Source organism: Neolamprologus brichardi, chromosome 9 (assembly GCF_056152115.1).
Source record: "Neolamprologus brichardi isolate AB-2024 chromosome 9, ASM5615211v1, whole genome shotgun sequence".
Classification (NCBI taxonomy): Eukaryota; Metazoa; Chordata; class Actinopteri; order Cichliformes; family Cichlidae; genus Neolamprologus; species Neolamprologus brichardi.
The window spans coordinates 35661381-35685293 of record NC_142112.1 but is presented as its reverse complement, the minus strand read 5'-3'; the positions used below and the strand labels follow the sequence as shown (position 1 = coordinate 35685293).

General features: G+C 39.7%; 1 protein-coding gene across 1 annotated transcript in view; it reads left to right on the top strand.

Annotated features, from left to right (window-relative positions):
* Positions 1–4162: 4162 nt before the first annotated feature.
* The window catches only part of LOC148101563 (uncharacterized), a 35740-nt gene continuing 15989 nt past the window's right edge, over positions 4163–23913 (top strand). Inside the window, exons 1-3 of the mRNA XM_087845526.1 lie at positions 4163–4180; positions 5478–6074; positions 15974–16570. Coding sequence (XP_087701652.1) covers positions 4163–4180; positions 5478–6074; positions 15974–16570 — 1212 coding nt within the window. The remainder of the gene's footprint in view (positions 4181–5477; positions 6075–15973; positions 16571–23913) is intronic.

The following is a 23913-nucleotide window of genomic DNA, read 5'->3' as shown; positions in this document are numbered from 1 at the left end:
TTAATCCTGCTTTGTTAGTCTGTCGTTGTTGTAAAGTGTTGATAGATGTCATAAAGGGGGTGTGTATTTGGCCCACATGCGGAGGGGTGTGGGTAAAAGGTTAGGTAAGCAAGCAGGATGTGGAGCAACAGTTTTCTGACCGTCGCTGTTTTAATGTTATTTTTTGTTGTAACATAAAGGGAATGTAAACGGAGCTCCCACCAGAGGCATTTGTTTTGTACCTTTCGATTTGTATGGAAAATAAATGTTTTGCCCCTTTTTTCCTTCACCTCGTTTTTGCTACCGGAAGGCATCCAAGCTACTTAACAAGAGCACGAGTCAGAAACTTTACGTCCTGCAGAGACGGCAAAGAAGGACCGAAGGTTGCCGTTACAGAGAGCATATAAATTGAAAGAGAACTGTGCCAAGAATGGACCCCTGGGGGACCCCACAAAAAATTGAGGGTTTTGAGGAACATGTATCCCCTAATCTAGCAGAAGAACTTTGGTTAGACAGGTAAGATTGAAACCATTCCAATGCTGACATTGATACTTGATATCCGGGGCAAATTTGTTCAGGAGAGCGTAAGAATTAGCTGTCGGTGAAGCAGCCATGCAATTTTTGAATTTCACCAATACACTGCCCCGTTTCCCTCGCCTTCTTTGACATTTCTTCCTGGTGGGATGGCATTGTGGATCGCACCGGAGGAACAGTGGTACAGTCTCGAACACAGGTGGGATATGAAAATCGTCACATCCTTGGGCCAGTCGGGATTGCTCTACAACAGTGGCTCTGATATTTAGTAGCGATTGGAAGTCATAAACCAGAAGTGTACAGACATTTTTGAAGAAAACAGATGTAAACAAAGCTAGCAAAAACAAAGCAGGTAACAGCTGATGGCAAGCGGCACACACAGGTGCCATCAAATATCTATCCCTAAATCCATCTACAATCTGGACACCACAGGTTCTGTACAGCACGAGGGTTAATAAACCGTACCCATATCAATATGATGTGTAAATTGATTTATTCTTGTACCTCCATGCCACAGTGGCTGGATTCTTCACCCCAGTGAAGAGGTTATTGTTATTGCCTGATTTTAATAAATTGAGCCGTTTGCTCTTTGGTACCAAAGCATATCACAAAAAGGTTAATTCTAAAAATCAAAATCAGCTGTATGTTAGCGGCAATACATGAAAAATCACAGGACCCACCATACAAGCTAGTTTACGAGCAGTTTTTACAAAGATTATATTAATTTTTTAAAAACCATATGCAAATACCCAAAGCCTAACAAAATGTAACTTTTATACGACCAGATTTTCATATACTTCCTGTGCATCCTAGCTGTTCCTAGGACTGCGCTCCGATCTCCAATGTTGTTCCTGGGATCTGCTTGAGCCAAATCTACTGATGCCACAGTAGATTTCACATTACACAAAAAGAAGAACAGGAATGGGGAATTTAATTGAAACTTACATACAGTACAGACTTACAATGATCAGTATTATAATTATGTACAAATATATACAGATGCATCAAAGAATACAGCCAGTCAAACCGGGGTAGCATTTGTTGTCCCTGAAAAGGATCAATGGTGGACCGTCAGTACACACTGGAGAAATGCTTCCAGTACTGTCAGCTGTTCAGTGGGTAGAAGAAATGTGACCGTTACAATCAGGCATTTGTTCAGACTGAAGCTCTTCATTGGACAGTTTATAGTGTAGCTGCTCAGAAAGTAGAGCAGATGTACTAACAGAGGTTCAGCAAACATTTAACAAAATACACATGATGGGACTTATAGTTGGCTTTTTATGGATTCCAGCTCACTATGGAGTCAGAGGAAATGAAACGACAGAGTTGTGAAGAAAGCCACAAAATATGGGTTAACTGACCTGGCTATTAACTTCTGTCAGACAGAGATAACGAGTATAATAAGGCAAGAAATAAAGGAAACATGACAAAAACAGTGGGAGGAAGAACGGAGGGGACGATGGTTGTATAAAAATTTAAGGAAGGTAGGAGGAATGAGAAGCACAGGAAGGAGTAGGAGAGAGGAGGTGGTCATATCTGGAATAAGATTTGGACATATTGATTTGAACACTACTATTGGTGACTGTAAAACCTTTGAGTCGCCGAGAAGCTGAATAGGGGGATAATGTTGACTCGCCCGCTGTTCAAAACGTAAGTTTACTGAAAAAGGGTTCAAGAAGTGAAAGTTGTCAGGACTTATTCCAGTTTTTAAAACAGAGTATACATTTAGGGAGGATTTGGGTGTCGACGTTTCACTCCACACCAGTTGGTGGCGGTAATGCACCATTTTGGTGTTTGACAACCGCCAATAAACAATACAAAGAAGAAGAAGTCTGTTTCGGGATCACATGCTGGACACAGTTTACGCAGACGAGTTACCGTTTCATCCTAAGCGAGTAAAATCATGAATTTGGATGATAAAACAAACTAAACAAACTTTTGGATCGATATCTGCATCGATCTGCCCACCCTTGTCTCCTGGATCGTCGCTGAGATCAGCGTGAACCACGTGGGTCTCTGCTTCCTGATCTGTTTCCTGTGTTTGGAAAGAGTTCCGGCTTCATCACGGAGTTTCTCTCGGTTTGTGGGCTCATCTAAAGGTAAGCACCGAGCTAACTTTACTGTGAGTTCAGTTCATGTTGAGTTTAGCTCCTGAATGAGGTCTTCTGCTGCTCTCCTCGGTGTCTGTTCACAGTTTATTGTGAACACGTTGAGAGAAGAGTGAGAGAGTGTTTGGAGAAAAACACCAACTAATCATTAGCTCAGCATGCTGGGAGAAGTTGGAGCAGAAAAGTCTTTTCATTGTCCCTGCAGCTGTTTTCCTGCATGCACCAAACCTCTACAGCCTCATTTCTATTTGAAGTGATAACAGGAAATGGATGAGAGCGATCTGCTGCAGTATCAGGGTCACAATAAACGTTATTGTCCAGCTGCTGTGGATGAACACATGAGAGGAAGTGAACTCCTACAAAGTGTAATTTTAATGAGTCTGGCTGCTGTAAAGTGATGCACAGGAAGATGTTAACAAAAACTAATGAAACAGAGATGAAAGTAAACAGTGTTCATATTTGAAAACACAGAGAATAAAAATATATTTTGGTGGTTAATGTGCAGGAGAGTGTGAAGAATGTAATAATGTCTTCCTGTGTCAAACACAGCTGCAGTCAAAGTCAGGAAGGAAAGCTGGTTTAAGCTTTTGAGTGTGTGAGTTCAAAGGCCACATCATTAAAGCACAGGTAGATCTGAGTATAATTACAATTCTTCATTCTATGAAATGAATGTTTAGCATCGAGTGAATTCAGATGTTCTGTTCAGGTTTCTTTCTATAGTGAAAGTTCACAGCAACAGTCGTCTTAAACTGCTTCATATTGTGATCCACTGTATGGTTTATAATCTTCTCCCAAACCCTCAAATAGGACTTTCTGGCCCTGTCCATAGTAAACGGGTTTATGATAGAGACACTGAGCCTTGTTCAGCTGCTTTGTTGGGGTCTGTATGTTAAAGAGTCTGTTTACATGGTGGAGGTGGTGGGACTGGGGGGCTGAAGGAGTTGAAAGTGTTGGGTGGGAGAGTCTCAGGTCTGTCCCTGTTTGTGGAAACCACAGGAGGAGCTGTTCAGGCTGTTGCTGGGTGTGAATTGTTGATGGAGTCTTTAAACTTGTAGTTGCTGTTTTCCAGACTGAAGCAGAGTCGTTAGCTGAAAACTGGTTTTAGAGGTTCATTCAGGACACCTTCTCAGCCTCTTACAGCCTTACCTGTATCATAACAAAGTGTATAAACCAATCCACCTTTAACATGGTCCTTCTCCCAAACCTTCAAATAGGACTTTCTGGCCCTGTCATAGTAAAGGGCTGCTTAGAATATTAGAGCCAATGTCACAAAGTTCCTCCTGAAGTATAAGTGAGTGAGAGAGTTTCCTCACTTTGCAGCACAACACGTCTCACAAGATTTCTACAAGCAATCAGAGTGAAATTTGTACTTTGTGTTGTCAGATGAACATATGAGACACTTTGACTCTTCAGTGCAGTGTGGAGCCTAACAAAGATCTGTTTTGTGTCCCAGCTGATCAGCAGGAGGAGAAGAGTCTGACGGAGCAGCAGAGGAACATTTTCAGCCATCTGGACTCAGCTGAGTCACTACAGAGGAAACAATGAGCTTAACACAGAAGGTGAGGAAAATATCACAGTTTCACCAAATAATCAGTCACGTCTAAAACTCTCATACTCCCAACCTGTTATATGACTGTGTTGTATTTTATTATATATGCAATCACTTCACTAAATAATCTGCCTCAGATTGTTTTGCAGCATCTTTCACAACCTAAAAAAACATAATGTCACATGTACAGACCCAATATCTGATTTCCACACATGAGGAGCTTTAATCTCCAGTTGATCAAATCCCACTGAGCAGTCCTTCCCTTTAAATCTAACCTCTCTTCTTCCTCTCCTGTCCTGTGTGTCTTATCTTTCTCCATCTCTGAGTGAAGTTAGCTCTCTTTCCTTTCTCTCCCTGTGATGTACAGCAGCTGGACCTTTTTCGCGCCACGGACCGGTTTGTGCCCGACAATATTTTCACAGACCGGCCTTTAAGGTGTCGCGGATAAATACAACAAAATAAAAGTAGTGCCGGTACCGAAAAAAAGAAGATTTATTCATAACACACGTGAAAAGACCCAGGAAAACCGAGTTAACGAAAAAAAAAAACGATAACAAAATAACGCTAAAAACCAATAAGAACCCTGAAAACCATACATTTCACACCCGAGTCTCACTCTTGCGGACCGGTACCAAATAACTCACGTACCGGTCCGTGGCCCGGGGGTTGGGGACGGCTGCTTTAGCGAGTAACACACTGTGAGACAAAACTGCACATGAACAGTTTGTTTGTTTGCTGATGTTTTTTGAGCTGATAGAAATGCTGCATTTGAAATTACCTGCCACTTAAAAATATTAATCAATTTATGCTCGCTCGTCTTCTGCATGGATAGCTAGATGCTGAAGTATTGTTTCTGCAACTTGTCAAAGGAGCTTGCAAAGAAAAGCGTCTGGACTTCTTTAAGTTACTTGAAGACGTTTCACCTCTCATCCGAGAAGCTTCTTCAGTTCTAAGGTCAAATGGTGGAGAGTCCCAGATTTAAACCTAGTGGGAGTATCCCCCCACAGTACACCCACACTACTATTAATATAGATTGAAAATGAATGACATTTAATCGCCTTTAATCAAAAATGAATCCAATGTTTTCTACAGTGAAACGTTTGAACAGTCATGAATTATTTTTAGCACCAGGTTGGATGTAATTCGTTAGAACTACCAGCAGGTGGGGATAAGAGACCTTTAAGGTGTTTGGTGCCACACTCCACCTTCAGGTTTAAAACTAGTGTTAATGGAGGGAGTTTGAAGGTTTAGTTTGTTTCACGGCTGCATTTCACTCACTGCCTCTGTTTGTATCTCTGTCACTGCAGGACCAACATGGAGCGAGAAGTCAGCGCTCTCAGGAGGCTGACAAACCTCACAGAAGAAAGAGAGAGAAAAAATACAGCTGTGACGAGTGTGGGAAGGAGTTTACTGAGAAGTCTAAACTAAAACGTCATCAGGCCATCCACACTGGAGTTAAAGCGTACAGCTGTGACTTGTGTGGAAAGTCTTTTTCCTGGGAGAGTGGCCTAAAACAACACCAACTCATCCACAGTGGAGTTAAAGCGTACAGCTGTGATCAGTGTGGCCGAGCTTTTACTCACAGTGGCAGCTTACAGAAGCATCTAGTTACCCACTCTGGAATTAAGGCATACAGCTGTGACATTTGTGGAAAAAGCTTCAGCCTGATGGAGAGCAGAAATAGACACCTACGCATTCACACCGGACATGATGTGTACAGCTGTGAACAGTGTGGCAAACACTTTGCTAAACACACAGACTTACAATGCCACATGTTTACCCACACTGAGGGGAGACCTTATAAATGTGATCTGTGTGAGAAGGCTTTTAAATCTCCACATTACCTGAGACGACACCAACAGATCCACACCAGAAAGGGACTCTACAAGTGCAGTTACTGTGAGGTATGTATTTATATTTTTATCTTGTCATCTTAGCCTGACTGTTTGGAACAACTCTGCTCATTAAACTGTGTTAGCATGTTAGCAATTCTACTGCATGGAAAAGCAGCTCTGAGTGATTATTCAGATTTTCATTTCAGTTATGATTTTTAACAAAAATTATAATTGCAGTGTCATGAGGGTATTACTTTCTTTTTTGTTCCATTCAGCTGAGTGTTATAACTGCAAAGTTACAGTATTGTTAATGCAGTATTAAATTAGTATTATTGTAGAGTTACATTAGTAGTTTAGCACTGTGTTGGTACCCTAAAAATATTAGCGTGGTAGTGCTTCAATGTAAATCAGATGTTACTGTAATATTAAATAAGTATTACTGTAGTATTATGGTGGTAGTATTGTAGTTATTGCAGCCCAGTAAACTGAGTGTGTTAAGACGTCTGCAGAGATGTTCTTTATTTCAGGCGACGTTCAGGATAAAAATGTTGAAGGACTGACTTACACTGTCTTTGTGTCTTTGTTTAGAAGCAGAGCGACACAGATGGATCCAGTTCTCAACCCTGTCATCACCGTGGTGGTGGGAAAGACTTTCGTTGTGACCTTTGTGGAAAAACTTTCAGTCGACAAGACACCCTAAAAAGACATCAACGTCAACACACTGGAGACAAACTGAAAAACTGCAAAGAATGTGGGAGAAGCTTCACCACACCAAATGAGTTAAAAAAACATGAACTGATTCACATTGGGGTTAAAAAGCACCTCTGTGATCAGTGTGGGTCATCCTTCACCACTGCAGGTGAGCTTAAAAAACACAAACGAGTCCACACAGGAGAGAAACCATACAAGTGCAGACACTGTGAAAAAAGCTTCTCACAATCAAGTCATCGTAACTATCATGAACGTACACACATGGAAGGAAACTACAGCTGTGACCAGTGTGACAAGAGCTTCAGGAATCTCAGTTCATACTCCAAACACAAACGATCCCACGTTACTAATAAACTGTTTCACTGTTACCAATGTGCCCAAACATTCACCTCATTATCTGCTCTGTGCAAACATCAGTGTGATCACTCAGGGCTGAAATCACTCCCATCACTGGATCACAGTGAATCTGAAGAGACAGAAAGATCCTCTGGTTTCAGTGTCAAACTTAAAACCCTTGAGATCAGGCTCCACAGAGTTCAGATCGAATCTTCTTTAAAGATCTGATGAAAATGTTCCACTAGATGGATGGATGTATAATCTCTTTTTCTGAAGGTTGCTCTCTTCCTGATTCTGCCAGTGCTGACTGCACAGATGTAATATAGATCCATGTCACTGTTTGGAAGTATCAGAGAACTGCTGATGCTGTAAAGCTGCTGCTCTGTCTGATGGGCTGTTGTTTTGTTGTCGATAGGTTAGTTTTCTTTGTCAGAACAATGAGGCCACTGCAACTGTATGACATATATACCTGTATACACTTGACTTATACTGACATGTATACACTATACATACACTGGAGTGGTTATATAATGGAATCACTGTGATAAGCATCTAACCTACATGTTTAAAATCACAAGACCCACATATTTAGGTCAAACATTATCTACAATTATATTAATGAAGTTTTTGCCACCTGGGATAGTTTTTTCTCACCTCAGCTGCCAGAAGGCATGAAAAACTGTATTTTCTTCCTGTTGTTATAATTCTGTGTATTAAACTCTGTTCCAAGAATTTTCATCTTTTCCAGAGGATCTTTTTGAGTGCCTTGATTTTATTTGAATCTAAAACAGCTCGATCTCCACATCGTTGGCGGAATAAGTGCGACCTGTGGGAGGTACCTATTTCAATAGGGTGGAGCCGTAGGCATATTCAGTTCACAAGGGTTTAATGTTAAATCAAAATAGAATCAGACACGTAACAGTAGCACCTAAAACAATTTAAAAACTTGATTTTATTAAATACGGTGTCACAGTCCTGGATCGTATGACACAGCGCTCTGTGTTTTCTTGTATTTTGTTTATAGTTTGTCCTTTTGGCATTAGATCCTAGGTTCCTTAGTTGTAGTTACTGTTCATTGTTTAGTAGGTCTCCTTTGTGTCATCTTCCCCTGTATTAAAGTTCACCATGTTGTTGATTGTGTCTAATCTGTCATGTTTCTGGTCTGCCTGGTCAATGTCAAGTTCGTGTCATGCCTGCGTCTTTTCATGTTTTCCTGCTGGTTTGCAAACCAGCTCCTTCGTCCAGTGTCTGCTTTTGGGTCTGCTCTAACGAACACACCGGTGCTCCCCTCCGTGGAATACGGTTAAAACTGTAAAACTGTATGATTGTAAGCAGTGTTGGTCAAGTTACTTGAAAAAAGTAATCAGTAACTAATTACTGATTACTTCCCCCAAAAAGTAATCTCGTTACTTTACTGATTACTTATTTACTTACTTACTCTTTTTAAAACTTGTTTTATTAGTTTTAATGTTTTAACTTTATGCATCAATCAAGAATTAATTATATGCAACATTCTCTGACTGGAAGAAATTTGTTGAACATTTAAACCTATTTTCTGCACATTCCAGCACATTCCAGACCTCGGCCCTGCAGCCAGAAATCCATCCAGGCAAAGCTGCAGCTTGGCAATCTGTAAATGAAAACAGGACATCCCCTACACTGAACGACTGACCACAGCAGGAATATCCCTCCCACATGGCTTCATATGTATTGTTCAGTTACCTGTTTACAAGTTGGCAACACCCCTTAAGAAATATCAGCAAACAGTGACCGAGTCCACCACACGTTTCTTCACAGGAACAAAACAAACAAACCTCCACCAAATTAACAAAATGTAAGTGGAACACTTTCAGGGACCTACCGCTCCAGTAGATAGCTTGCTGAGATTTTGTTGTCACAACTCCTTTCTGTTTATTTCATGTAAACATGATTTATTTAACAGAAATCGTGTAATTCTTGAATCTTATGGAACGCCAGGACTGCCATAATGAATTAATTAAATACACCCTTAAATAATTAATTAAATGTGGCAATAATTAATTACATAAGTATTTATGACACATGTAATTAATTAATTATTGACACTGTTCTGTTATCACTAAAAGTTGTAAAATGTATCACTAAAATATCATTCTCAGTCAGTTGTTATTCATTATGTGTTTACAGACTTCCTCTGTGGTTGCTCCAAGTAATGCACTTTAGAAACGCCTTTATTTTGAAAAAAAAAAAACTTTATTGAACAGGACGTCCGCTCAGTCGAGAAAAGCGAGTGAGCAATAGGCTGTATCCCAATTCAGGGTCTGCAGCCTTAAAGTACGCAGCCTCAACGGTCCTCAAGGGCCGCGTACTCAAAGACCGCTAAGGCCGGAAGTGTGAGGCTTGTGAAATGGGACGGTCTAGCCTCCGTCGTGCTGCCCAGGTTGCCTAGCAACCATGATACTAACAGCTGGAAACGTGTGGTTGACAGAAATGAAAGGAACATATTTTGTTCATTTGTTTGTTTCTACACAAGCTTTGTGTGATTTAATAAGTATCTGAGGCTGAGACCACAGGACTGTAAAACATGATTGTTGGGCTTCATTTCTGTACTGAACAGTCATTTTAAGATTAGCTAGTAAATAACAAATAGTTAATGTTGTTCATGAGACTAAAGTCAGTGTAAATATGATATGGCCAATATTATAGTTATTATACTAATCATTATTAGTTATTACAGTAGTGAGTTTGAACTCTCAAATCAAATCACTTCTATTGTCACATCACATGTGCAGGTACACTGGTACAGCACATGTGAGTGAACTCTGTGTCAAATACTGGGATTCAGTAAAGATTCAAGTTGCAGTGGTTTATATGTCCTATCACCTTAAATCTTCACTCAAAGACAAGTATCTGTGACAGTGTATATATAGATGTATTATATATAAGAGACAAATATTGTTCCTTCAGTATGTTGGCATTATTACATTATTACATTTGGCTCAATGCTTACATATATGTGTGGAAAAAGCAAATGTACGAGCTGTGATAACTGTTTCTGATAGAATGAAGAGTAGACTGATATATTTAAATATTCCTTTATTGGGTGAGAAAATCAGACCATGTCATAACTGCTTTAAGTCATACAGAATAGATATCAAAGCCTTAAACAGGCTGACTTCTGCTAAATGGGTCAAACTGGGCAGAAAGTATACAAACACATAACATCCTTATAGAATATGATGTAACACTATAGATCAACTTACCTCAGAATATATAAAGCATATAAACAATTACAGCAATATGATGCAACAAACACAGCAGTGCTACTGATCCAAAATACTCAAAGCTTCATAGAACTGAAACATTTATTTTTAGCTCCATTCTGCTGCTGATACATACTTTAGGTTTCTGAACATTAAACTTGTTGCTGCCTTTCATAGTGTGTAACCTGAAGGCCCTGAGTACTTTCTCCCACACTGAAAACACTGGGATGATAAAATTATTTGAACATTATCTAATGAGACTGATTCAGGACAGACAATTAGTTATTTTAAACTTTTCTAGCAGTCCTTCACAAACAGGGAACAGTCTGTCTATTCTCTCCATCTGTCAGCTGCTGCTGGCTCTTCCTCCTCCTCTTCCTCACACACTGCTGAGTTTGTCCTGGTGGATCATCAGGGGTGCAAAGCCTCACAGATGATGTGCAGTAAAAGCAAGTAAAAGCTGAACGTACAAACATCGCTAATGGCAAATAACTTTGCAGACATGTGGCCAACAGTAAAGTTTTAATGTTCCTCATTATTAAACATTTTCACATAAATAAGTGACATAATAGTCAGTACTTACTTTTCACAGTTTACTCTTCGGCCACTCCGCTTCTGCCGTCTGCGGCAAAATTATCCACACCGACTGCCGCGCTATGAATTGTGGGATATGTTGGACCACGAAGTCTACACCGCCACAGCCTTAAAATTCAGGGAAATGAAGGACGCATTTGAGGGCCGCATTTCGAGCAGCCTTTGAATTGGGACAGCCTTCGGCGCACCACTATGACGTAATCGGCCTTAAAATGCAGCCTTTAAGGCTGCAGACCCTGAATTGGGATACAGCCATAGTGATGGTAAATTTGATTCTTTTTACTGAATCGAGTTTTAATGATTCACGCACCAAAGTGAATCGGGTTCTTTGAGTCATTTGATTCACTAAGTCAGTTGACCATAGAGTGGAAAAAATTTACATTTTCTCTTTTTATGTGTATCCTACTGCTAAAATGAGTGATTCTAAAAGAAAACAACTATTTTATAGAGCAAAATTTTTACAAAATTGAAAATGACCTTTAGCCTGCAATAACACACCTTGGAAACTCCTATTGTAAATTTGTGCTATATATAAAAGGAAATACATACATGCATTAAGAAAAAATAAAATCAAAATTGAAGTGAAATGAATATAATTGTCACCGCTGTGGCAGCAGTCGTGTGGTGTTGTAAGGAAAGACCAAAGATGCAGATCAACGCAGAGATGCGAGTGAGTTTTAGTGCAGGAGGGGAAAACAACAAACGTGAGGACAAGACTGAAACATAACCTAAACTGGGGAAAAGTAGTAAACAAACCTGAAATCATACGAACACGGGAAAACCGCACGGAGAATGTTTGGGTTAGAGACACAGTGATACACAGACGAACCAACGACAAGCAGAGCTAGACACAAAAGGTAATCAGAAAGACACACAGGAGGGATGTACAGCTGAACATAACACGAACCTTGACCGAGACCTTCAAAGTAAAACAGAAAAACTCAAAAACACAAACTGGGGGAGGACATGGGTAGGTATAGAAAACACTAAACACAAAAACCCCAAGAACAAGAAAACAAGAATTAACCCAAAACACAAGATGATACCAATATTAAACACAAGACTCTGGGTCTAAGGACCCAGGACCATGACAATAACCACTAAGAAAAAATTACCTCCTATTAAGAGATTAATTTCAGTTCAGTGATGGTGGATTATAACCTCCATTCAAATCATTCAAAAAAGAGAAAAGAAAACTATAGAACATGTTATATTACACTGTGAGAAGGTAACTGATCCAAAACCTCAGTAACATAAAAATGAAACTGGATCTTATTGATTTACTGCAAAAGGACTCAAGAAGTGAAAGTGATCAGGCCTTATTCCAGCTTTTAAAAGAGAGTAAATTGTTGCTGGTCGACGTTCCAGTTCAAATTCCACACCAGTTGGTGGCGGTAATTCACCATTTTGTTGTTTGGCAACCACAAATACAATTTCTAGGAAGAAGAAGAAGAAGAAAAAGGGGCGGAGCAAAGTGAGGACGCTCTACGAGAGGAGGTGTTTGCACAGAGAGCTGTTTTTCCATTCAAAGAGAATAAACTAGTACCAACGTTTGGATCGATATCTGCATCGATCTGCCCACCCTTGTTTCCTGGATCGTAGCTGAGATCAGCGTGAACCACGCGTGAGCCCACGATCTGTTTCCTGTGTTTGGAAAGAGTTCCAGCTTCATCACGGAGTTTCTCTCGGTTTGTGGGCTCATCTAAAGGTAAGCACCGAGCTAACTTTACTGTGAGTTCAGTTCATGTTGAGTTTAGCTCCTGAATGAGGTCTTCTGCTGCTCTCCTCGGTGTCTGTTCACAGTTTATTGTGAACACGTTGAGAGAAGAGTGAGAGAGTGTTTGGAGAAAAACACCAACTAATCATTAGCTCAGCATGTTGGGAGAAGTTGGAGCAGAAAAGTCTTTTCATTGTCCCTGCAGCTGTTTTCCTGCATGCACCAAACCTCTACAGCCTCATTTCTATTTGAAGTGATAACAGGAAATTGATGAGAGCGATCTGCTGCAGTATCAGGGTCACAATAAACTTTATTGTCCAGCTGCTGTGGATGAACACATGAGAGGAAGTGAACTCCTACAAAGTCTCATTTTAATGATTGTGGTGGTTAATGTGCAGGAGAGTGTGAAGTGTCATTTTAATGAGTCTGGCTGCTGTAAAGTGATGCACAGGAAGATGTCAACAAAAACTAATGAAACAGAGATGAAAGTAAACAGTGTTCATATTTGAAAGCACAGAGAATAAAAATATATTGTGGTGGTTAATGTGCAGCTCTTAGTGATTTGGGAGAATCATGTTTTTAATCATGTTGTGGATTGAATGTTGGGTTTTATTTCATTTAATCTACAGAAGTTTTTCCCACTTGTGATCGTTCGGATTGATTTGTTGGGTTGACTTGAATCATGTGAAGGTTTAAAGCTGCACTTCCCCCAAAAAGAATAAAGTATAATCGTGAAGAATGTAATAATGTCTTCATGTGTCAAACACAGCTGCAGTCAAAGCAGGAAGGAAAGCACTGAAACCACTGATCAAAGCTAATTAATCAAAGATCGCTGATCAATGGCCATGAGTACCATTCACAAAGAGTTGGGGAGTCGCTGTAAACGATCAGTGGTTGTTGATCAATGTTCATGAGAATTTCCATATTAATGGTCAATAACTGACCTCCCAGCCCATTGTTCCTTCAGTGGTGCTCGTTTCAGTCATTATGTAAATGCACTGTTGAAGATTAGGGAAACCTGCAGTCAGCTGAAACTGAAGAAGTCACTTGGATGAGTGACGAAACGTTTCTCCTACTGCAAAAGCTACGTCTAGATGAACAGAATCAAACTTTGGGGAATGGTGGAGTTTGGAGAGTGGCACCATGGGGGCTGGAGAGACTTGTGAAGTGGTGATCAGGTGTGGGCCCTGTTATTATGAATGGTTGGGGTGGGGGGTGGAACTGGGGGGCTGAAGGTGTGGAAAGTGTTGGGTGGGGGAGTAACAGGTTTGTCCCTGTTTGTGGAAACCACAGGAGGAGCTGTTCAGGCTGTTGCTGGGTGTGAATTGTTGATGGAGTCTTTAAACTTGTAGTTGCTGTTTTCCAGACTGAAGCAGAGTCGTTAGCTGAAAACGGGTTTTAGAGGTTCATTCAGGACACCTTCTCAGGCTCTTACAGCCTTACCTGTATCAGAACAAAGTGTATAAACCCCAATCCACCTTTAACATGGTCCTTCTCCCAAACCTTCAAATAGGACTTTCTGGCCCTGTCATAGTAAAGGGCTGCTTAGAATATTAGAGCCAATGTCACAAAGTTCCTCCTGAAGTATAAGTGAGTGAGAGAGTTTCCTCACTTTGCAGCACAACACGTCTCACAAGATTTCTACAAGCAATCAGAGTGAAATTTGTACTTTGTGTTGTCAGATGAACATATGAGAGACTTTGACTCTTCAGTGCAGTTTGGAGCCTAACAAAGATCTGTTTTGTGTCCCAGCTGATCAGCAGGAGGAGAAGAGTCTGACGGAGCAGCAGAGGAACATTTTCAGCCATCTGGACTCAGCTGAGTCACTACAGAGGAAACAATGAGCTCAACACAGAAGGTGAGGAAAATATCACAGTTTCACCAAATAATCAGTCACGTCTAAAACTCTGATGCTCCCAACCTGTTATATAACTGTGTTGTATATTATTATATATTATGTATTTTTAATTTATGTTTACAAACATTAAGAAGTCACAAGCAATTATTAGTCTTTATTATTAGTAGTAGTATTAATTACATTTTCAATTCAGTGTTACTTATACAGCACCAAATCACAACAACAGTCGCCTCAAGGTGCTTTGTTTTGTAATGCGGATCCTACAATAATACATACAGAGAAAAACCCAACAATCATATGACCTCCTATGAGCAAGCACTTTGGCGACAGTGGGAAGGAAAAACTCCCTTTTAACAGGAAGGAGGAGAAAAACCCAAAATTAAATTGGAGACACTACAGTTACCGAAAGTTCTGGGCGGTTGGGCAGTGCCAAACATAGAAAATTATGTTCTTTCAATACAAGCAAGGATTCTTTCTCCCTGGATACATGAACATTCTGATCTACCATGGCTAAATATTGAGGAAGTATTATGTAAACTATCCTCACCTTTTAACTTTCTATGGAAATGCCTAAATTGAGATTCACAGAATCTACAGAAAATGCAAAATGTTGTGATCTATATCGTTGTTGAAACGATAAGTGTATTATATGGGGATATGAGACTTTGGTCATACTGCACAGCCCTACCCTCAAATGCCTTAAAACAAAACTAAAAAGCCTGTTTTATAATCGTAAGGATTACAATTACAATATACAATATATACAATATATATATATATATGTGTGTATATATGTGTGTATATATATATATGTGTGTATATATGTGTGTGTATATATATATGTGTGTGTGTATATATATATATATATATGTGTGTATATGTGTATATATATATATATATATATATATATATATATATATATATGTATGTGTATGTATATATGTATGTATATATATATATATATATATATATATATGTGTATATATATATATATATGTATGTGTGTATATATATATATATATATATATATATATATATATATATATATATATATATATATATATATATATGTATGTATATGTAGGGAGTAAAAGTAAAAAATTCCTTAGGTTACAATCAGACTGTGACATTTTCCTTCACTGAAACAAGCTAGTAACTGATACTTTTGATTTATTATCGTTTAATAAATTAGAAAATTATAAAAAATATATAAAACAGTGTGGACCTTACTACTCTGACTGTGTTAGCATGCTAGCATTACTATTAGTCTACAGCAGGAGGGATGGGCAGGATTTTAGAGCGTTTGAACAGTCATGAATTATTTTTAACACCAGGTTGGATGTAATGTGTTAGAACTACCAGCAGGTGGGGATAAGAGACCTTTAAGGTGTTTGGTGCCACACTCCACCTTCAGGTTTAAAACTAGTGTTAATGGAGGGAGTTTGAACGTTGAGTTTGTTCAACGACTGCATTTCACTCACTGCCTCTGTTTGTATCTCTATCACTGCAGGACCAACATGGAGCAAGAAGTCAGCGCTCTCAGGAGGCCGACAAACCTCACAGAAGAAAGAGAGAGAAACCATACAGCTGTGACGAGTGTGGGATGGGTTTTACTGTGAAGTCTACACTAAAACAGCATCAGGTCATCCACACTGGAGAGAAACCGTTCAGCTGTGATTTGTGTGGAAAGTCTTTTTCCTGGAAAAGTTCCCTAAGAACACACAAACTCATACACAGTGGAGTTAAAGCGTACAGCTGTGATCAGTGTGGCAGAGCTTTTACTCAAAGAATCAGCTTACAGAATCATCTAGTTACCCACTCTGGAATTAAGGCATACAGCTGTGAGATTTGTGGAAAAATGTTCAACCACATAGAGAGCCGAAATATACACCTACGCATTCACACCAGACATGATGTGTACTGCTGTGATCAGTGTGGCAGACAGTGTACAACCAACAGGCAGTTACAACAACACATGTTTACCCACACTGAGGAGAGACCTTATAAATGTGACCTGTGTGAGAAGACTTTTAAAGCTCCACGTTACCTGAGACGACACCAACAGATCCACACCAGAAAGAGACTCTACAAGTGCAGTTACTGTGAGGTATGTATTTATATTTTTATCTTGTCGCTTTAGCCTGACTGTTTGGAACAACTCTGCTCATTAAACTGTGTTAGCATGTTAGCAATACTACTGTATGGAAAAGCAGCTCTTAGTGATTATTCAGATTTTCATTTCAGTTATGATTTTTGTTTACACGATCATGAAAAACTAAAAGTGGTGAAAATTAATATGATGGTGTTATTTAATGTTCAGGCAGTTTCCTGGTATATAATGATATTATTATTATTTCAGCATAAATGGCCTTTTGTTTACAGAGCCTGATTCCTCTGTCAGGAGTACATGGAATTAAATAAAACACAAATGAAAATAAGCACAAATCCAAAACTTTCAGTAATCTTCTCTTATGGTTAACAAAGTTTTATAATTATGTATTATTATAATTGCAGTGTCATGGGCGTAGTAGTGTTTGTCTTGTGTCTCAGTCAGCTGAGTGTTATAACTGCACAGTTACAGTGTTCTTAATGCAGTATTAAATTAGTATTACTGTAGTGTTACATTAGTAGTTTAGCACTGTGTTGGTAACCTGCAAATATCAACATAGTAGTACTTTAGTGTAACTCAGATGTTAATGTAATATTAAATAAGTTTTACTGTAGTATTATGGTGGTAGTATTGTAGTTATTGCAGCCCAGTAAACTGAGTGTGTTAACTGAAACAGTAAAATGTAATTGGACGTCTGCAGAGATGCTTTTTTATTTCAGGCAACGTTCAGGATAAAAATGGTGAAGGACTGACTTACACTGTCTTTGTGTCTTTGTTTAAAAGCAGAGCGACACAGATGGATCCAGTTCTCAACCCTGTCATCACTGTGGTGGTGGGAAAGACTTTCGTTGTGACCTTTGTGGAAAAACTTTCAGTCGACAAGACACCCTGAAAGTGCATCAACGTAAACACACTGGAGACAAACTGAAATACTGCAAAGAATGTGGGAGAAGCTTCACCAGATTAGTGGATTTAAAAGAGCATGAACTGATTCACAGTGGGGTTAAAAAGCACGCCTGTGATCAGTGTGGGTCACCCTTCACCACTGCAAGTGACCGTAAAAGACACAAACGAGTCCACACAGGAGAGAAACCATACAAGTGCAGACACTGTGACAAAACCTTCTCACAATCAGGCAATCGTAACCTTCATGAACATGCACACATGGAAGGAAACTACAGCTGTGACCAGTGTGACAAGAGCTTCAGGAATCTCAGTTCATACTCTGAACACAAACGATCCCACGTTACTAATAAACTGTTTCACTGTTACCAATGTGCCAACACATTCACCTCATTGTCTGCTCTGTACAAACATCAGCGTGATCACTCAGGGCTGAAATCACTCCCATCACAGTGAATCTAAAGAGACAGAAAGATCCTCTTCTGGTTTGAGGGTCAGACTTAAAACCCTTGAGATCAGGCTCCACAGAGTTCAGATGTAAAAATGTGATGAGGCAGCTGTGAATGAACATGTTCTTCTTGTGTACTGAGAAAAATTAAACAGGTGATGAATAAGATAACCATGTTAAACTGTGTTATAGACACGGATGCACCTAACTGCTACTCAGGTGCGCATGTGTGACAAAAATTACAAATGCGTATTGACAATTATGTTACCAAGCGCCTTTGCGTACTTGACCATCTCATTCAACCTGACACGTGTTGCTGCAGCTTCTTTGGTGTTTCGCCACCACCTAATAAACACCAACACCAGAGCCGAAGAAAAGACTTTTTTCAGAAAATTGGCTCCAAAGTGCCGTGGCTTGAAGCTAACAATGAGTGCACTGGAATGTAGTGCAAGTCATTGCTAATAAACAAGCAAGCTGAGAAGAAATGTCCACATTTATATTCTGAGAATATTATTATTGTAGTGGCTAGGAGTAAATGTCAGACGTGCATATTATTCACGTGAAGGGGGCACAGATCGTTCAGAGCATCACACCATCACACCATCAGCTGGGAGTTAGGAGCCAAATTGCAGTCTGCCGAATTTTGGGGGATGCTTTCCGATGGATCTGTGGTCGTCGAGCAGGAAATCATTTACATTGTGTCTGTCCAGCAATGGAGAGTTTACCTCTGACTCTCTTGGACTGATTGAACTGGGTGCTGACCACACCGCGTAGGGATGGACTTGTGAGACTTCCTGAGGACACAGGCTTGGATGACTGGACAACAACGTTGGTCGCTGCGTGCACAAACGAGGCTGCTATCAACGTGGATATCTTCAATGGCGTTGTGCCAAAACTCCGGTAACTCGCTACAGTTGGAGACTCCCTTGTGCACATTCTGTGCACAGCACACACACTGGAGAATTGCTTAAAATCAGTTGATCACAAGGTTCCTTAATGTGAGACGTTTAATCGCTGTGTGGTCAAGCTGCTGCAGTTTTATTTGCAAAAAAAAAGTGGAGCAAAAAACAAAAATGCTACACTGAAGAAGCTGCGTGAAGAAAATGGGCTCCCCTTTGTAAAACAGGGTAAGTCTCTTAATACATGGAGGCATGAAGACCACCTGCCAGCCATTATAATGTAACTGGCTACAAGTGATAACAGTGACTTGTAGCATATCTGCAATAGAGCGTTTTCAATGCGTACTAAAAACCGTCTCCTGGGACTCACCTGAGTAGCTCACTAAAAAAGTTATGTGCACCCCTGGTTAGAGTCTGACAGCTGCTGGTAAGAATGACCTGCAGTAACGCTCCTTCCTACACTGTGGGTGTAAAAGTCTACTGCTGAACGAGCTGCTCAGTGCTTGTACCGTCTCATGCAGAGGTAGGAGGTGTTGTCCATGATGGATGTGAGCTTAGACCAGCAGTCCGTCATTTGTTTCGTACCAGGTCGCGAAAGTTGAGGCTCGGGCATGAAATTTATTGTTTTCAGGGTTTTTATCGTTAACTCGGTTTCCCTGCAACTTCTCCCGTGTGTTATGAATAAATTTCAAATATTTACATCTTACGATAATGACCAGAGAGCATTAAGGGGCAGAGAGGAGATTGTTACTCTCAATGTTGTTGGCGCATTTTCAGGAGGAGGCTGCTTTCCCGGTCTGGGAAAATATTTTTTGACAATAAACTGGTCCGTGGCGCAAAAAAGGTTGGGGACCAGACACCAAATACACAACAAACTCAAAACACTGCGTCAAATGACCCAGAACCAAGACAATGACATCTATATTGTCTATATCTATGCATAGTGTTGCAATGCTACGAAGGAACCGCAGTGTTTGGAGGAGTTAAGCATGCCAGCTAACATTAAAATTCTGATTCAAAAGTTTCCATTTAAACTGAGAGAAAAATGAAATAGGATCTTCTAGAGGACTGGCCAAAGAGCATGTTTCCCAGATTTTGGATAACAAATGGAGTTTCAGCTGTGCAAAGGGTCATAGCAAAATGTTTGTTCTGTAAACTGTATGGAGGAAAACCCAGCCAACAGTACTGCGCAGTATTGTAAAACGGTATGTAGTAGTGTTCACTTGCATGACAAGCAGAGCCATGCACCTTGAAGGGATTACTTTTTAGATACTGACTCATGTTTAATGCAACATCACAAAGTTATTGCTTGTCATGAAGTGAAAACCAGCTCCCCCTCCAGGACCATTTGACAAAAAAAGACATTTTACTCCTAGAATAAGGTGGGAACAAATCCAGTACATTTCAGACCTCTCTGGAAACTGTGGATTTGAGAATATTTACCATTGCTACAAGAATGACAGAAATGGATAAAAAGGAAAAGTTGTTTTGTGCCTGGAGATGTTGTCATGGTTAGATCCCAATGTAAAAACCTCGAGGGTCTTGGGTATTCTTAAAAATTATAACAACTTTTCCAGATAAGAAAGGTCTGGTACGTGTAGTTCGTTTTCACACAAAAACAAACGTGATTGAAAAACCTGTAACAAAAATTACTTTTGTTATGTGAAGCTACAAACTGATGAACTAGATTACTGGTAGAATGATGTATGAATGAAACATGGTTTGCCCTCTTATGCATATTGTATTAATGTATCATAACTTATTATGGCTCCTTTAAGTTAAAAACCACTCCTGCATGTTTTAGTAATAAAATCTTTGATCAGCTTCATAAATTGTAACACTGCTCATTTTAAGTGTTTTTTCATTTAGTGCAACAGCTGGATATTAAACTCATAATCAACATAAGCAGCAAACATAATATAACCATGAGATGTGATTTGAGAAGTATTTTGTATATTGTGTAGGAAAAGCTGCACTGTACCGTAAAGCTGATCATCACAGTCTGTGTCCAGCCAGAGACGTCTACCTCAGATAAAAATGACATATTAGATATCAAATAACTGAAACTTTAATCCCAATGTAAAACAGAAAAAGTTCCTCCATCCCTTTAACTGTGTTTTGTTCTGTACTGTGTCATAAATCTAGAGTGTGAACAATAGAGTCTGATACATGAAAACACCCATTCAAAGGCATTGTGTAGTGCAGATTAGTGTGTGTTAGTCAGATGACTTCCAAACACAAATCTAAAGCAGGTTTTCCATCTATGAAAGTTCCTGTTCTGATGAGTCGAGAGAGAAAATTATTTCAGCTGCTAGTTCAATTCCAGCTTCTTTGGTTTTGTTGTTTAAGTCTTTTCAAGTTTCTATCAGTGCAGTTTGGGAATATTGGAAAAAAAAATATTCGTTGACAAGAAAGAACCAGCGGGGAAGATCTGAGAATATCAGGAACAACGTTCAAAGCTGTCATAGAAAATGTTTTTAGTTTAGGGTCAAAAACATATATGAAAAACATCTAAAGTAAACCATACTCATTAAACTCAACATATTATTACTGTGTTGAGAATTACATGGAAAAAATAATAACAGATGAAGGAAAACCTGAACTGGAAACAGCTAAACAAAGGATCAAGTGAAACATGGAGAACATAGCAAAAACCTGACAACCAGGAACAAGGAGCATGAGACAAACACTGAGGAGGAAATGCAGAGTGAAACACTGGGATGACAAACAGACGATCCGACAGGGAGCAGAAGGAAATACAGCAAATATACACAAAGAGGACAATGAGAGGATGGAGAACAGGTGGAAACACAGCTTTGATTAATCAGACGTGACGAGGCGGGGAGCAGAGCTGAAGACATGATACAAGACACAGACTGTCAAAGTAAAAGAGGAAATACAAGACAGACACAGAGACGCAGTCTCAACACTGAGACATGGAAACATGAGAATAGGTGAGGTGAGCCGCAGGAAGAGAACAGAAACCAGGAACAATCAGAGCTGGATCGAGTATCCAAAAATTGTACTCAAGTAAGAGTAGCATTACTTTAAAATATTATTACTCAAGTAAAAGTGAAAAGTAGTCGTCAAAAAAGTTACTCAAGTAAGAGTAAAAAAGTACTTGGCGAAAAGACTACTCAAGTAGCGAGTAACTGTTTGAAATGTCCGATTTATTTTTTAAATAAATGCTATCAGACAAACAAAAATAAATAAATATACAAATGTTACCATTTTCAAAAGGAATATATGTAAAAACATCAACAAAATAAGGCACAACAATTCTAATTTCCAGATTTTAGTTTTTCACAACATAAAGCTTTTTTCACCAATACCTTCAGTAAATAATATAAATATATAAACAGTGCAAATAATTTCCAGTGACAAGATATGCTGTAAACTTTATATTAATTTTTGCTCCAAATGGCACAGCAGCCTCAGAGAAAACATTAGAACGAGGCATCTTCAACATATGTTCATACAAGTCAGCTCAGTTTACCATAAATTGTATGGGTGTGCCTCTATTTCTGCATATTTAGCAAAAATGTGCCATTTCTTCACTCAGTGAGGTGATGGTTAAGCTTCAGCAGCAGTTTGCTCTCAAGATTCTTTCTGTGAAGCTGTGACTGTTTAGCAGTGAACAGGAGTCCTGCATGACTGAGAAGTCCTTCACAAGCTCCAGATGCAGGAAGAGCTGTATTGACTTTGATTGACAGCTTCTTGATGCGAGGAAAGCCATGCAATAGAGCCACACCTCCAGTGAATGGACATGAAAGGTACCTCTCCAGCCCTGCTTCTGGCTTTCCTGACCCCATGGATCCACCATCTTCGTCAAATAGGCCGCTGTTTGTGCTGACCTCATCCAGCTCTGTGTCTAGTTGATGTCTGATGAAGTGGAGACCTGTGGAAAGATGTAAGGTTTTCAAAAGAATTAGGTCTGGTGATTATAGCGCTGTATACACTGCCAAGCTGAAGATGTTTGTTTGGAGCTAGCCTCCAAAAGCTGGCCATACACTGTGCGACTTTTGGCCCATTTTGAGCCAATTTTTCAGTTGCAACTGTTTTGGAGATCAGCCTTAATCGTGTGTGCATCGTGTCGTATACATGGGGTAACGAAAAGCAGTTAACACCTCACGACCAGCTCACAATCATCAATCGTATGGTCACATGATAATCAAACCTGTTTGAAATCCTGTCGCCCCTCAACGCAGCCTCTCACACTGCGCATGCACAAACACAGAAATGAAAGAGAAAAGGTGGAGCAGCACGGCAGTGCAGCGTGTGATCTGGACACAAGAAATGGAGGCACAACTTGTAGGATGAGGCAAGCTCATCTGAGTACGTAAGCGTAGAGCTGCCACCCAGGCAAAAGAAAAATAGAGCTATATCATGTTATAACGTGAAAAGTTTATTGTTCTAGCAATATACCTTTCACGTTCGTACAATATAATATTTATATTGTACGAACGTGATAATTATGTATATTGTAATAACTTTTTACTTTCTACTTTTTAATAAGAAAAAAAATTGTTTGGGAGGATTTGAGGGTCGACGTTCCAGTTCACACTCCACACCAGTTGGTGGCGGTAATGCACCATTATGTTGTTTGACAACCGCCAATAAACGATGTAAAGAAGACGACGCGCCTTCCGGGATGACAGACGGAGCTATTTTTTCATCCAAAGCGAGTAAAAGAGTGAATTTGGATGATAAAACAAACGAAACCACTGTTTGGACCGATATCTGCATCGATCTGCCCACCCTTGTCTCCTGGATCGTAGCTGAGATCAGCGTGAACCACGTGGGTCTCTGCTCCCTGATCTGTTTCCTGTGTTTGGAAAGAGTTCCTGCTTCATCACGGAGTTTCTCTCGGTTTGTGGGCTCATCTAAAGGTAAGCACCGAGCTAACTTTACTGTGAGTTCAGTTCATGTTGAGTTTAGCTCCTGAATGAGGTCTTCTGCTGCTCTCCTCGGTGTCTGTTCACAGTTTATTGTGAACACGTTGAGAAAAGAGTGAGAGAGTGTTTGGAGAAAAACACCAACTAATCATTAGCTCAGCATGCTGGGAGAAGTTGGAGCAGAAAAGTCTTTTC